Genomic DNA, 12,141 nt, shown 5'->3' with positions numbered 1-12,141 from the left:
CCCCAAATATTAAAGTGACAACATAGAAAACTGGCAAGAGATAACCATGTCTGCCTAAAATATACACATATGATACCATCATTATGGGCCATGCTGGCCAGTACGTAAGTGTTCAAGAGCAAAGCTTTAATTGCACAGATTAGAAAACTGAACAAATGCTTTTACAGAGCAAAGCACAAGCTTTGGTTTATGCTTAGACAATGAACATTAGACCTTCCATTTTTATTATAACATCTATTACGAAAAATGGCTCATGAAAAAAAATGAAATGAAGCTCAATGTCTTATTCAGTGAGCCCATTCTCTGTATTTAAGACTGGGAATGCATTAAACTTTATGAAAAGCTACTGAATTACAAAGTTTGACTTACCTCCTTCACAATTCCCCAGCCCTCCCCCCCTTTTAAAAATGTTGCTTATATAAAAATAACTCCAATATGGCACAAAAGTGGGATTTCTCAAGGGAAGATAAAGGATAAAGGGGCATAGGGAAGCCTCCACTGGCAACACCAAATTGCATCCAGTCCAAGAAGAATTTGCACCCTATACAAAATGAGCTTCCCTGTGTTCCAGTTCTTGGATCCTTTTTGGTCTTAGTCTCTGGTAAGTAGGCTTCAGATCTGTGGGGTGAGTATCCTCTGAGTTCATTCCTTGTTCATTTGCGTTTTGTTCAGGATCACCTGATGGAAGTGCAGAGCTCCTAGCCAGTTTCACAGTATTATCCTGGTGAAGCACAGAGCTAGCACTGGCTGGTGCACAAGCTTTAGCAAAAGGACCCTCTCCATTTTGTTTTGATTTGTTAGAGGGTGGTTTATAAAATGTCCCTGGGGGTGGCTGCAATGTTCTTGGTGCCCTGAAGGTAGTATGAGAATTGGCATCAGCACTATTTCCTTCTGTTGCTGTCCTTCCTGACCCTGCTGAAACAGAATATGGCTTACTAAGAAGAATGGCATTAGCTGAATTGTTACCAGTGCTGCATGATGAAGACAAAGCGCCTGCAGTTCCTCTCTCAAGTGCTCGGTTCTCCTGGGGCACGTTAGTCACAATCATTGCTGTCCTTGCTGTGATATCATACTGTTTATATTGCTTGTCCCAAGTTTTGCGCAGCATCTGAGTGTCGTAACAAGGAAGCCTGCAGCAGGTATTAGCAGCAGGGAGTGCCTTCACCTCTGAAACTTCTTCAATAGTGGGGCTCCTGCCAAGGTTCTCTGGACTTACTGCTCCTGCATTTTGTGAATTTCTTTCATTCAAAACACAAGGAGGAAGTATTCGGTCTACAGGTAGGCTCAGAGGCCGAGTAGCTGGCTTTGTCCTTGGGACCCGCAATGGAACTTTGGTAATCTGACGGGTAGGTTTTCCAGGAAATAAGTTAGTTTTAGAGCTGTCTTCACCTAGAGAAACAAATGAATCGCTGTCTCTCTCTGAAGCTAGACACACAGCATCACCTAGAAACACACAAATAGATGTGACTCGATCTTTGCATCACAAGGAAAAGCCAGCAAGACTCTTGCCAACAGAATATGAACTTTATTAATGATCCCTCAACAGCTGGTTTTTAGGCATACCTCAGATATACATACTAGGAGTATCCTACTCTAACCAAATGTCAGCATTTCAGCAGCAGTAAAACATACTGTACAGATGTACAAGGAAGACACAAAGGAGAAAACAGGCAAAAAGACACTACGCTTTTTTTGACTGGTGCTTTCCCATCCCTGAGCATTTTCAGGTTTAATGTTTCAGAAAGTTGCACTATTCATGACTGAACTGGTAGCACCAGCTGAAAGTCAGTATAAATAAAAAGGATCATGTATAGTTACTCCTAAGTAAAGTGGATGAAATCATACCTACATTAAAACAAGCCACTGTAGCACAGGCAAATAAACAGGAAAATATCTTATAGAAGACAGATAAGTTAGGTTAGCAAACCTGGCTTGTTTTGAGCAGAAATGTTAACATCCAAAATGCTGGCAGCTGTTGACTCTGTCAGAAAATTACTATTCCCAGAGCCTTCTAGTTTAGTTTTTGTGAGTGGCAATGATACATATTCTGAGGGAAAACAATGGTCAAAAACGTTGATTGCTGGATATTGGTTTGCAGTATCTTAGTGGATTTCAGAAATCCACAGTCACTGCATGATTTCCTTTTTATTTTGTTAAAGGGAGAAACGAAAACTCTTGCCAAATACTTTAAGCTCTGATTTTATAAACACGGGGTTCTTAAAAGCCTTTAGAAAGATTTAAGTCTGCTGCTCTTACAGAAGATAAACAGTAGACCAAGCAGCGATAAAGCACGTTTTATAGCTTGCTTCTGTCTAAATGGAAGCGCTGCATGTACTATCATCTAATGCATCCATGGCTGCCTATTCACCCACCCCAAGATTAAATAAAAGCACACTAACCAGTTACAGATGTATCTACTTGTTCTTTTGTATTCTTGCTATTGTTTGATTCCAAAAACAATGCAGCTGTTTCTGAAGCTCTGCTTTCACTTGGAGTGATCAGAATACCCTGTTAACAAAAGTCAGAGCAGAAGTAAATGAGCAGAAAAGGAAAGGCACTCCTGAACAACAAAAAAACCAAAATCACATAGATTTAATAGAAACAGGCTCTGAAATGCTGCAGCATTTGTCATAGAAGTTAAGATGGCTCAAGTGACATAGCAGCAGCACAAGAAACATCACTCACTTCGTTTACAGCAACAAAAGACTTCCTCTGCTGCTGTGGCTCCCTCTCTTCTGCTGATAAAGCAACTCTTTCCATAAGGGCAGTTTCTTCAGGCTGAGATATGTTCAGAAGTGGTTTCAATGAAACATCAAATATCTTTTCATAGTATGTTATGAGCAGCTCCACTACCCGGGCTTGATAAGGGTAATCCACAAGTGATGACAAAGAAACTGTAGCATCTGTTTGACGTGGTCTGATCAGAGTTGGGCCAAATATTATGCCAAGGTTGCTGGCTGACATTTTATTTTCATCACACTGTTCTGTAACCCTGCACAAAGAGAGAAAATAACCCCACCAAACCCCCAAGAGTTATAGTTTTAATACTAAAGAAATATTCCAGGTATTAAAATATTATTTTTAGACATAGAAGGCTGAAAGACAAATACTGAAGGTGGATTTGGTAGGCACGTAGAATCATTGCAGACTGCATTTAACAGCAGCTTAGATTAAATGCTTTCCATTGGTGCTAAATGAGTGTTTTTCTGGCCCATTTGGTTAATGTTATTTGTGGCTATTTGGCATTGCTGTAGTTGGGGAAAAGAATGTCTCTTTTGTCCTAAGCAATAATATAGCTGTAGCCCAATATTACCTATTTTTCTTGGCAGTCATCAACTTGGTACATCCTCACTATACATCATCATATAGTCCAGCATTCAGAGGACAAAGAAGTGAAATGTAACTGCAGAATGGTGGTTAACAGATATGATACAAGTTCCAATTTTCTGTTAATAGCCACCAAATCACTGCCCCGCCTGGGTCATATCCTGATTGAAATCACACCTAGGTCCCTGCAGCTGCCACTGGGTACTAGTTGCTGACTCCAATGCTAGCAGAGAATCAAGAATAATGGAGCTCAGCTCTTTCCCTCCTTTCTTTCAATTTTGCATTCTTTTTTCATCTGAGCATTCATTAATTTGGAAAAAGAAACGGCAACAGAACAACATCTAAGGCGTACACGACTACTTCCTCTACAGCCTCAAAAGACTTCAAGAGTTTCCTAGTACACAGCACATAACAGTTTATTTTTCAGTATCAGTTTTCATTTAAAGCCTTCTCTCACCTGTGAAGGTGTCCAATAAGGTACTGAAGAGTGTTATAGTTTGGTACAGGCAGTTGTTTCAGAAGATCTTTAATTTTAATGATGATCCTATTCAATTCAATGCAGATGGACTGTCTTTTCTTTGATTTGGGGCTAGCTTGTTTAGCATCCAGTTCCTCATTCACATTCTGGCTTTCTTTTGCAAGTCCAATGAACTCATTGTAAAGCCGAAACAAAATCAAGGGTTCTGGAAGCTGAAGAAGAACGAACATTTCAGAAGCCTACTCATGTCTGAACTGTAGCTTCTTTGATTCCTTCCTTTTTTCCTTCACCTTTGTCTGGTCTTGCACCCTTTCTTAGATGATGACATTGTTTAACCCTCCATTAGCTCAAACCACAGTTTGTCAAATCCAATCCCAGTCAACAAAACCACTTCTCCCTACATCTCCTTCAGATGTCTTTTGCTAGCCCTTTTCTGCAGTGACTTCAAGACTGTGCATTTATCAATACAGGTACAAACTTCAAGGAAGTGATTGCTGTGAGGGAGGGTGTTACACTGCGTATGCACAAATACCACAATAACAGAGCAGTTGTTTACTTTTTTCAGTCTTTGATAACATATTACATGTGGAATCAAATTTGGTCCATAATCCATTATTTAAAATTGGATTTCAGGACACATAACATTCATTTTAAATTGTGCTTTAAGTACTCTCTCAGTATGAAAATGAATGCTAATAATCATAAGTTATGATCCCTATTCAAAATACAGCCCAGTGCCTCAGACTGGTACCCCAGTCTGATGCATCTAATATACAACCTTTTGACTTAAGTAGGCAGAGTGCATCTTTGCAAATTTTCAAAAGCACTTAATTGGGATGCTCATCTCTGCCAGGCAGTGTAAAGAAGAGGACAGGACCATGCAGCTAAAGATTAGTCCTCTCAGGGTTAACAAGTTTTCACAAAGACTCAGGAATTTCACTGAGCAATATCACAGCTCCATTCTTTCAGATACGTACTGAAACTGCTCTAGAAAACTCCATCACAGAGCTTTAAAGCTCCATTTTGAAAGCAAAAGATGGATAATCCCTCCCTAATGAACAGAGAATCATGACCATTATGATTGCTTAATGAAATCTGGTAATATATATATAAACAGGAATATATTAGCATAATCTGCATAATGGGAATATGGGAATGTTTTAAACTTCATGTAAGACAGGCAAATTCAGTAACCAGGAACATTTCAGAAATCAAAGCTTCACTACACTGGATAACCAAATGCTTGTTCTGCATCTAGTACTTAGTACTTCAAGAGACATTATGCCCATGTGGAATTGTAATACAAGCAGCTTTCCTTGCCTCTGTCACAGGCTCCATGCAAAAATAGAGCAAAATACTGCAAACGTACAAGGCACTCAATCTTCTGCTGCAGGACCACTAGAAAGGCTATTTTTCCCCTCCCCCTCTTGTACTGATGTGCTACACTACTTTGGATTTCCATCTGACCTCTCAGGTGCATACCTGGCGAAGATACAGCTTGAGAACATTGCTGATATCGTGTGCGTAGAGTTCTGAGAGTTCGACCAAATCCTTACCATTTTCAAAAGCTTGACAAAGCTTTTCAACTCTTGATTTAGCTCCATTCACACGATAAATGCCCTGAAATTAAGAGACCAGCACAACTCCGTTTTAATTTGAAAGTCCAGTGTAAAATACTGATGATACAAACAAGACAGTGTTAACACTTTTAGAGATTTCCATTTTAAAGATTGTTTGTACTGAAATTCCATAACGAAACTTGAGCATACCTTGACATTCAGTGCTCTGCTTTCAATTTCTGAGGTACACTTTTTGATGATGAAAGGAATGCCATCAGGAACGTTTCTAGCAGCTTGGGCAAATTCCACACCAAACAAGTGAAGCCTCCCATGAAGTTTTTTGTGCCCACATTGAATAGCTAAAGTCTCTAAACACTTTTTATGGCATGCAAGTGAACACTACATGGGAGGAAAAAAAAGCACATGGTTTGATACAAGCTAACACCATGAAAAATATCTCTGTTGTTTGTCATCCCATATGTGAGCAAAGATTTATTAGTCTGTGGTGCTTTTCCTTTGAGTTCACGATGATTCTACAAGCCACAGTTATGGTATTTATTTTATATGGAAAACTAATGCAAGTTTCCAAACCTCCTGACTTTACATAAATCCCAAGCTTTTCAACTTACCTCCTCACATTCAGCTCCATGAAATACCACTAAGCTGTCACATTCTCTGCATTTAGATGGAGCTCTCAGCTTCCGGAGTTTGTGTGTTTGTGCTGCTTTGGACATATTGGCATTTCTAAAAGGTCCTGGGGAATTTGCAGTTTCAGATGTCATATCATTTAAACCTGGAGAGAATTTCTCTGTTACAGTCATTCTAATATCTGCTACTGAGATAACTTATTTAATTCTGATTTTTAGACAGAATTCTAAGTAACAGCAACTATCAAAGTATTCAGAAACATTTCAATCACAAGGAAGCAAAGCAATGTTAGAGTTTACATCACAGACACATTAACTGTCAGATCATCTTACATTAAAGTGGAATCAAACAGGATGTTCTTACTGTTAAATATTTCCATATTCTCCTGTGTTAATGGCAACTAAAAAATTAGGACATTTAATTCCAACTGCTCTGCTGTTTTGGGCAACTGTTAATGAAAGTTTCATCCTGTGTATTTCAAAGCCCTGGACTAGAGGGTGAAAGATGACATGAGTGCTGGCCTGTAGTGTTTCTGAAGTACATGAAGGACATGAAGTACATGAAGTATCATGCAAAGATTTTCTAGAGAATTCCGAAACAGAAATTTAGAGAACATCAAAACCAGCAACTAATGCTTTTTGTGACGAATTTTTTTCACGCAATTTACTTAAAAGGCAACTCCGTGAACCAAAATCCTTTGTTTTACAGATAAAAACACATACAGTTAATTGCCCAGAAAGCTTCTGAAAAACTCAAGTATCAATTAAACAATATCACTCCAAGTGGAAGTTTACATTTATTAACATGTTGCCACGCCTTAAATCTGGATCTAAATTAGCACTGTTAACTACAGGCTGATTCCTAGAAGGCAAAGTATACATTTAGGAAATAAGGACTAACCAAAGAATTTCCTGAAGGCTTTACTGAGCACGTGCTACAAACATTGCAGAGCTACTTGTAAGTACTGCAGACATCCCATAGAACTATTGCTGATAATCCAGTTATTCAGGTTTCAGTACCTGTGGCAACATTGTCTTTGTACAGGCAAAATTCATGTGAAAATTCGAAATGGTCTGGTCAAATCTGGGAGAGACATTACCAAACTTGCTTATCTAAGTGGAAAAGGGTAAAATCCCAGTTATTACCCTAAACATTTGGATCTACTTTTTTCCAGTTTGCCAGTTACCAAATCTCTGTATCTGTTTAGAAGTGATCTTACATAACTCAGTGCCATATGGCTGATTTTAAATACAAGTGTCTGGAGGGAATGGTGAGTGGATCATTTACGTTTACCTCAGGACGATGAAGACACTAGAAATGTTCAAAGGCTGCTCATATAGTCAATGTAAATGTACAAAGACAATTCTGCAGCACTTCATTAAGATGACCTGAATATTATTCTTCAGCTCTCAAATGAACATTATTCTTCAGCTCTCAACCTCAACTGGCTGCACACTGTATTGAAAAGTTGGCAATCACAGCCTTGTTAATGGACTTTTCTCTCAAGCACATTAGAAAGAAAAGCCACACTCTACAACTAAAAGCATCTTCTAGGGACTTCAGGTATGGAAACAACATTACCACAGTCTGAAGGAGATGGTGGCTCTCTTTCATCAAGATCATCTGCAGATGACATAGTACCAGTGGAAGGTGTTCGGGGAAGTCGTCTTTTAAAATCCCCTAGCAGATGAAAAACATGTTCAGGAAGCTGTAAGTACCAGTTCCACCCAACTTTCATTACAGGCTCTATCCAACACTTGCTAAACTAGCACTGTCTTCATTAACATCAAACAGCCCAAAGAAAAGACTTCAAATGAAGGCAGCAGTGAGTGTAGCTGTACCTGGGCTAGCAGATGGAGAATCCATGGATCGTGACTCGCTGCTTCCCCCTGCACTTTCAGAGTCACTGCACATTCCTCCACTCTGGTTGCCAACTGACCACGATCTGAATGGTGGTGGCCCTCGTATTGCTTTTGAAAAGAAAATGCACAAATTCCAAGTGTCAAGGACAAAATTACATTATTTTTTATTTAAAGACTATGATGATATTGAAAATAGGAAAGTGCTGCAAAAGTTACACGAACGTCCAATAGAGTGACAAAAAACAAACCACAGGATATATTACTCTAAAGCCTCAGGATGTAAGAAAATGAATTCAGAAATTTGACACTTGTGCTTCTGTAAGACCTGAAATCAACACAGTACTTCAAACAACCCCCTATGGATTCTGAATTGCTAAAGTTAATCGAAGTGATTTAGTACATTGAGCTTGACAGTACTTGCTGTTTGAATTGCATCTCACCTTTCTTGTCAAAGAATCTAGACATATAGGCAGTATTCAATTTCTCCTTACACTCAAGTACAGAACTGCTTTTATAGGCTTTGAACTTTAAGATACCTTTTTTACCCCCTTTTCAGTGCTTCACTTCTGACAGTGAGACACCAAATACACAAGACTAGTATTTTCTGTTTAGAGACTGAACTCCAGATGAAATACAGAAATACCTTGCACATCTGTGCTGCTGGAAGATCTCTTTTCTCCAATCTTTTGTGAAGGATGATAAATTGGGCTTCCCACATCATCTAATGTCTGAGCAGGAAAGTCTCCTGAACACTGAGATAAGTTACCATGGGACGTATGGACGCTGTTGCTTGATTGCTTATTAAAAAGCCTTCAGAAAGAAAAAGAGTAATTTTGAAGAGTAAGTTAAAATTAAATGAGAAGCAATGTATTTTTTTTTTAACCCCTGGGCACTAAAAAGTCTTCATTTAATTCCTGCTTGTGAACATACATGGATGTAACTTAAAAAAAACCCATAAACTGGACTTGAAAAACACAAAACCAAGCGAATCTGTCCATCTAAAGATTAGAATAATTCAGAGGCTATTGCATTCTGCTCCTGTTTCCCGCAGAAGTTTCTCTGGGCAGCCACAGGGACCATTCACCTATGAACATACTGGGGTTAAAATGCTGTACTTTATAAAGAAGCACGGAAAATGTGTTGAAGCTGGCAAAGAGCTTATAAAATCTGCTGTCGAGATAAGGATAGAAAAGTGTTAACAGTAAGTAATGTAAAATGCTGAAGCACCCTGTGGACAAAAGAGTCTGCTAGCCAAATGTAGCAGTTATGAAGCTGTTCCTTAGCCAGTTCTACCCTAACCAGCCGAACAAAATAAAGACTTAAAAACACTCAAGTTTCCATTTGTCCAAGCTACTGTCCCTAAAATCAATGCAGGCCTAAGCAGTAACAGTGATCACCTCAAGTCCATGAAGAATCACAAGGCCACGTCAAGGAAAACAAAAGGCAGGGAGAGAGGAGGAGAAAAACCACACTCCTATAAATCCTTAGCAGTAAATAGCTGTGAGAGCACACAAAGAGTTTGAAATTTCATGCTCATCAGTTTCTCCTCAGGGAGCTGCACAGTTAAATCCCCCTCAGTCAGAGTTTATGAGTATAACCTAAATCACTCTTAAAAGGCAGGAAATTTACAGACAAGAACTAAGAATCTCAGCTTTAACTTTGAATTTCCTGGCTTTTGTTGGTAGAAGTCTGACTCAAGCTTAAGTTTTTTTGTATTTAGCTTCCTTTTGAAAGACGATGACGACACTTTCCTGTAGAACTGTGAAACATGCAGATTGGAATGGATATTCTGGTGCTTTAGTGCCAACAAGACTATTTTACAACAAGTTAAAGGTGCAAAAGCATTTGGCACACCATTGACACAGAGGGATTGCCTTTTTTGTCTTGTAGCCTTCACTTCCACATTAGCTGGATCTTTAATGGATTAACATTAAAAGTCCCATTTCACACAGGCTGGGAAAAAGCAGTCTCTAACATAGGGACATGTGGACTCTGAGCTTTTTTTAGTCACATAGCATGAGACAAATATCAAGCACCACTTCCTGCCAAGAAGTTGCCAAATGTAAACAATGTAAAAGAAGGTATGTAACAGCAAGTGCTGCAGTACAGGGAAGCTACCTCCTCAGGCTTCCTAAAGTGATTATCAAATCCTCCTGCCACACCACACTAAAATGTACATTTTTCATATTAACCAGTATCTATATTACAATAATAAGTCAATTCTTGCACAATTGCCAATGTCTTAGGAAGTCTTATTACACAAAATGACATTCTGCTTTGGAATTTGAAGTCAGGTTTTATGTCAATGTTATATATGATTTTTATATATATATATATATATATAAAATATATAATCTGCCAAAAGATAACTCAAAGGAGTAAAGAATGGTAAAGCATGGTAGAACACCAGGGTTCATTTAATTCCTCCAAAACCAACTGTTGCACACACGTGCTTAGCATTTAATTCTAACCCAAGCAAATACCACCTGTAGTTTGGGACTTACCCATCAACCTGGGAACTCTGGGTTTCAAAAGAACCTGGTTCAACAGGAATACCTTCCTTTGGCAAACTCTTCACATACTCCAAATACTGCTGACCAGGGTCATAGAGTTTGGCACTTTCACAGAGGGACTGGCAGTTAACTGGAAGAGATACAACCTGAGCGTGCTGCAGCTGGAACAGGTTAACTGTTGCCTGTTGGGAGAAAACCACTTTAATATTGTAGATCATTTACTGCACATTTCACTTGTACATTTGTCCACCAAATTCATATCCCAACAGGGAATCATTTCAACAGTAAGAGCAGATAAAATCTAGAAAATAGTAACAGTTATAGGGGTGGATTTTGTGCAAGATTCCTCAAACAGCTGCAAAAGCTGCATCTGTAGTATAGATACTGGTATTCCTCTTCTCTCTGGGTTACTGAACGCTCCAGGCAGCAAAGGCAGTTTCAGTGGTCTCCCACTTCGGATTGAACAAAGATTCAAGGTTGAGCAAGGATTTTTGCTACCAAAAAAAGCATTTTTCATGCTCTGGGGGGAATTTTAGTCACCACTACAGTGATGAAGTAGTTGGAGTTCCAAACCCAGATGAGGTCCATATCAACTTGAGACAAGAAAGGAACAAAACTCTTGTCCCAACGGAACAGGTTAACTGAACACTTTGTTAAACGACATAAACCCTCTAAAATACTTTACCACAATGCAGAGACCAGGGAAAGGGGCACACACGGCTGCTTCTTCAGCTTTGGGGTTGCAAAGTTGTTTGCAATTTAGATATACTTGAACTATCAAGTTTGTCCAAGTTTTCTACCTATGGGTTGGTTTTTGGGTTGCTTGGGGAGGGGTGTATGTGTATGGTGTTTTCCATTTCCCCCCTCAGCACTACATTGTCTTTGTCTCATCTAAAAAAAGTACACATCTATTGGTATAAAGCACTCTTAAAGCTTCCTTAAAAACTGCATATGTACATATACTGGCTTGACAATTTTCTTTGCTTATTTACATGCGTTAAATTAACACATTAAATTAGGTGCAATGAATCCTGTAGTAACAGAACTGTCATCAAGATTAGCAGGCTCCATGCTGCAGCACATTAACATCCATTCTGTACTTCAGCCAAACTTCTTTGCTAATGCACTGATGAAAATAATGGGAATAGGAGCTGTACTCTTAAGCAACAGCAGAGTGACACTACTGCCATCAATATCCTTAGAGAGGTTTTACATGAATCAAGTAGGCAGGGTTCTTGCAAGGCAACAGCTCATAAAAACCCCAGAAGTATTCAAGACATGTACAAACACCTTTGCCTCTTTCAACTCTTAACACCACAAAAATATTAAAAGTTTTCCTTCTTTACCTATTGGCTTGACCTCTGTCCTTTGAAAGCTTTCTATTTTAAGCAGTTAACACTGTAGATGGGACCTTCTCTTAGTCTTAATAATATCTCTGTGCCAAACCTATTTTCAAAAGCATGCTTACAGCTTTAAGAGTCAGATCACACTGGTAAATCAGCTCCCGAAGCTGTGTTAAGACATCACTTTTAAAGCTTTCCAAATAATTCCTTTTCTCTTCAACCTCTGCCATGCTTGTTTTATAGTGTTCGTTGGCCTCTTCAGCCTAGAGAGAACACAAGTAGAAAGGATTGATAGACTACACACCTTGATACTAGAAGCAAGATTAAAAACCCACACAACAAGATGCTTGTAATTGGAAAGCCTCATTTAGGATAAAAGCCCAGAAGAGCATAGTGTCACTAAAATTAAGC

The 12,141-nt window shown here is 38.9% G+C and overlaps 1 protein-coding gene across 1 annotated transcript in view; it reads right to left on the bottom strand.

Moving 5' to 3' along the window:
• Positions 1-454: 454 nt before the first annotated feature.
• Positions 455-12,141, bottom strand: part of ARHGAP29 (Rho GTPase activating protein 29) — a 45,224-nt gene continuing 33,537 nt past the window's right edge. Inside the window, exons 11-23 of the mRNA XM_080624391.1 lie at positions 11,856-11,993; positions 10,379-10,569; positions 8,518-8,684; positions 7,854-7,982; positions 7,594-7,692; positions 5,994-6,157; positions 5,575-5,763; positions 5,288-5,425; positions 3,785-4,017; positions 2,686-2,992; positions 2,400-2,508; positions 1,928-2,047; positions 455-1,443 (exon numbers count right to left, since the gene is read on the bottom strand). Of these exons, the coding sequence (XP_080480517.1) occupies positions 542-1,443; positions 1,928-2,047; positions 2,400-2,508; positions 2,686-2,992; positions 3,785-4,017; positions 5,288-5,425; positions 5,575-5,763; positions 5,994-6,157; positions 7,594-7,692; positions 7,854-7,982; positions 8,518-8,684; positions 10,379-10,569; positions 11,856-11,993 (2,886 nt within the window). The 3' untranslated portion in view covers positions 455-541. The remainder of the gene's footprint in view (positions 1,444-1,927; positions 2,048-2,399; positions 2,509-2,685; positions 2,993-3,784; positions 4,018-5,287; positions 5,426-5,574; positions 5,764-5,993; positions 6,158-7,593; positions 7,693-7,853; positions 7,983-8,517; positions 8,685-10,378; positions 10,570-11,855; positions 11,994-12,141) is intronic.

Source organism: Psittacula echo, assembly GCF_963264785.1.
Source record: "Psittacula echo genome assembly, chromosome: 7".
In the NCBI taxonomy this organism is placed as follows: Eukaryota; Metazoa; Chordata; class Aves; order Psittaciformes; family Psittacidae; genus Psittacula; species Psittacula echo.
Note: the sequence above shows the minus strand (reverse complement) of the source record. Positions and strands in the feature narration are given on the sequence as shown.